This window comes from Hippocampus comes, unplaced genomic scaffold, assembly GCF_001891065.2.
Source record: "Hippocampus comes isolate QL1 unplaced genomic scaffold, H_comes_QL1_v1.1 scaffold130, whole genome shotgun sequence".
In the NCBI taxonomy this organism is placed as follows: domain Eukaryota; kingdom Metazoa; phylum Chordata; class Actinopteri; order Syngnathiformes; family Syngnathidae; genus Hippocampus; species Hippocampus comes.
The window spans coordinates 917,634-921,406 of NW_017842057.1; the positions used below are offsets into that span (position 1 = coordinate 917,634).

The following is a 3,773-nucleotide window of genomic DNA, read 5'->3' on the forward strand; positions in this document are numbered from 1 at the left end:
GTTAATTTCGTTTAAACAATCCTGTAGAAATAATTTCAGATATCTTTACCTATTTGATTTGAATTATTCTATTTAAAGCCTAGGAAGCCGCAGGATTTCTCTGCGTAATTAAGCAAATGCACATCGAGATTTCTCTTTGTCTGGCCTCTTATTCTGTATTTCAGCGTTATTTCGTTGTGCAAATGCATTGATCATGTTCATAAAAATATGTAGATTATTTTAACCGTAAGAAATCTTGTGTTTTTTTTCTCCCAAAAATACTCACAAATAAAATATGAAATGTCGGGTTTGCTTCGGGCTCGGGCCTGCAAATCGGGCTCGGCTGACGTCACTGCTTTCTCGATTCTCATCTTGATCGTGAGCGCTGTCTTCACCGCTTAAATCGCCGACACTTTTACCGGGGACGGGGGTCCACGGCCGGGCTTCGTCTGTGTCGCTGGCCCCCTCGTCACTGTCGAGCGGGGTCGGATTCCGTGCGTCTGGTAGCGAGCGTAGCGTGGCCACTCCCCCGCAAGCGAGCCTTTGCTCTGGAGCAAATTTAATCCAGCTGCGTTCACACGTGCACATTTGTTTCGGCGTAGCGTCGCAAATGAGCATTTGCTCTGGAGCAAATTTTTAAACCACCTCCCTGAGGTGGATCAAATTTGGTCCGGTATAAGCTCTTTAGTGGAGCTACGCCGGAGCAAATGTGCACGTGTGAACGCTCGACTGGATTTATTTCGGAGCTGCGTCGGACCAAACGGTGCCGTGTGAACGGGGCTTTGGATGTAAAGCACATTCCTAGAAAACAAAGAATTCCAAAGGTAAAAACTGTTCGACGCATAGTAATAATGTAGCTCATCTTTACCTTTTGAATGTTACATTCTTGTCAAAATGAGCATCTTATTGTTGACAAATGTAATTGTTCTTAACCGTGTTGGGCATTTTGAAAAAGTAATTAGTTATTTTTTCAAATTTCTTCTTCCAAAAAGTAATTGCGTGACTAACTTTAATTACTGCCTTCTAAAAGTTGAGTTCCTTTTACTAATTAGTTACTCAGCAAAGTAATTTTCTCTTTTTTATTTTGTTCTATCTAGAGAGTGTAACATATATTTCTAATAGCTGAATGAAAAATTGCACCGTGCATAGAAATGTATAAAATTAAATATTGAAGATAAGTAGTAAAAACACACTGCATTTAAGTGCCAAACTGAAACCCACAAACAAATTTAAGTGTAAAAAGAAATTAAGAAAAATCTGGCCACTGGGTCGTGTGCTCTGTAGTTTGTATATTATTCACCTTTCTACAAATCTTTCAACGTTCAGTAAGAAGAAATATGTTAAATGATACTAATTTACTGCTAAGTGGTGTCCACAACTTGTTTGATGAGCGGCTGTTAAGTTGACGTGTACCGAGGTCTATTAACTGGTATTTACAAGCCCGTACTAATGCTGCATGCGGCTGGAAACGTGCATGTGGCAGAGCGAGTGGAAAAACGTTTGCTCAGGCGCGCACAGCTACATACTACACAAACTCTCGTTGGTGCACAGTTGTGGACGCAATTGCTCCGTGAGCAATCTGTAACGAGGAAGTCATTGTTTTTCTCAACGCCACGCTTACTCATGATTCTCTAGAATAAAATTCACACATAGCCAGAACAACACGCAACACATCAGCGACACATGCAAGACCAAGTCCGACTAAAAAGCAAGGTTTTGCTGAACTTAGTTTTCTAGATTGCCTCATGCATTCATTCATTTATATATTCAGAGTGATTGTCACAGATACCACTTGGCATACTGAGATTGGTGGCTTTTTCATTCAAATCATATGTAAAAAGCTCCATGACACAAAAATTTTGATTTGTTCCCGCCTCAATCATGAATGTCTTGAGCAAGAATCTGAACTTGTATGCGTTCCACTTAAGGAATCCATGACTGACGGCCGCACCACAAACAATGACCTCCGAGCCATATTGCTTACTTAGTAAAGTGTGGGCGGCAATGATACTGTTCACAATCAGCTGTAAGAATCCGATAAATACAGAAACATGACTGAGCTGTTGACATTGTGGCGCTTTGTACTCAACGACATTGCTACGAAAATTAATATAGTTAAAAGAAGCACTGTTATTTCCAACTTTGGTTCTGAGCATTTTATACCTTATGTTGCTGATTTACATTTTCTTCTCCCTCATCAGATCCTTGTAGCCATTGAGCAAGTACAGGACCTGTTGCCAAAAATTGAGCGCAGTCGTTCTGAGCCCTCTCTCCATCGGGCCGTCCACGCTGAGGACCTGAATCCTCTCCTGTTCCACACCACTAGGCTGATGCCACTCTAAGATTCCTACAGCACTAGGCGGAAAGGATCTACCCCTTTGTAAAACCACAGCATTCCAGTGCCTCTGAGAGGCTTCAGCTGCTTCTGATGCAGAATTTCATCACAAACTTTTCTGAGCCTTGGAGCTCCAGCACCCAGTAACACACTGCGGGAAAAATCTTTAGGTCTTGAGTTCTTTTTTTAAATTCTTCCAATGATGAACAGCTCGTTGAAAGAGGTGATATGTTTGCTTCTTCGTCGGCAATTTCTCATGTTTGTTGTAGAATATCTTTCAAATGGGCAATAGATACTTCCTGAGGGGTCTCCATTGCTAACGGAAAATGAGCACTGCAACATTGGCTAATACAGGCTCAGATCTTGGAAGGATGACTGCGATCATAACCAAAACTGCACTTCACATCAAAATTGGTCTTTCTCAAAGCATAGCCCGTTTGACAACCGTGTAGAGATGTTTTTGTTCCACAGTACACCTCAATAACTCCACTTCTCCAATTACTTTCTAATGAAATCATTTGTGTTTACAGTGTACTACATGCAATTTATTGATTTATAACCCCAAGGACAGATGAAGACAGAGCTGCCAACTGTTCCTAAATAATTTGCAGACGTGGCGTCCGTTCCGCCCATAGGCTCCAGAGACTCAGTGCTTATGCATGCGCAGTGGAAGCTCGCAGACAACCCCGTTAGCCACAATTTTAACCCCGATCACGGCAATCGGGTTCAAAATTTTAGCCTTACCAGATTCATATCAGCAGCGAGGAAATAGGGAAGCGACACAATGTGAAGCTTCATCACCAGATTATGATGTTCAATAATGCCAAGACAACTGTGCACTCATGAAAACCTGATTCATCAAAGAATAACAATCGCTAAGACACTTAACTTGATGTCAACTGTCGTAATACTTTTCGTAATTCGCTGGGTCGTTGAAGCATAGATAATGGAAGTGATATTTTAAATCCCATGTTTTTATTTGTTTCTCTGTCAGGTTTTGAGAATATTTCTCCGCACTAAATTGGCAAGTGGCACTGAAAAAAAAAAGTGAACGTGTGTACTAGGGTGGTCCACATTTTCATGGCAAAAAAAAAAGTTTGTCGGATTCGTCGGGCCGGGTCGGAATTCTTGTCGATACTATGGTACAAGGTTCTGTGCAAAATTTCATTCCGATCTGATGATATTTTCCCGTCCCGCAAAGCGGCCAAAGTTTCCACCATAACAACTGGTCTCAATAGGGTGAACATGTGTATTTTAACCGTGTATTTTGCCATGCGTGACACTGGCTGGGCTGAATGTTGCCCGAACGATCACCTCCTGACTAACTAACCATTCCATCGCTGCTCTCAGCAGCCGGAGACAAACTCAAAACGCACGCCTAACACACAACGGTCACCTACTGGCGAGCTAATATCTTTCAATTGAAGTCGAGAATCGCCGGAATTCTTACTGGACGCTG

General features: G+C 41.9%; 1 protein-coding gene across 2 annotated transcripts in view; it reads left to right on the forward strand.

Annotated features, from left to right (window-relative positions):
• Window positions 1-2,875, forward strand: part of araf (A-Raf proto-oncogene, serine/threonine kinase) — a 24,828-nt gene extending 21,953 nt beyond the window's left edge. For both annotated transcript variants that reach the window (XM_019860892.1, XM_019860893.1), the window contains exon 16: window positions 2,181-2,875. In XM_019860892.1, coding sequence (XP_019716451.1) covers window positions 2,181-2,321 — 141 coding nt within the window. In that variant the 3' untranslated portion in view covers window positions 2,322-2,875. The remainder of the gene's footprint in view (window positions 1-2,180) is intronic.
• Window positions 2,876-3,773: the final 898 nt, after the last annotated feature.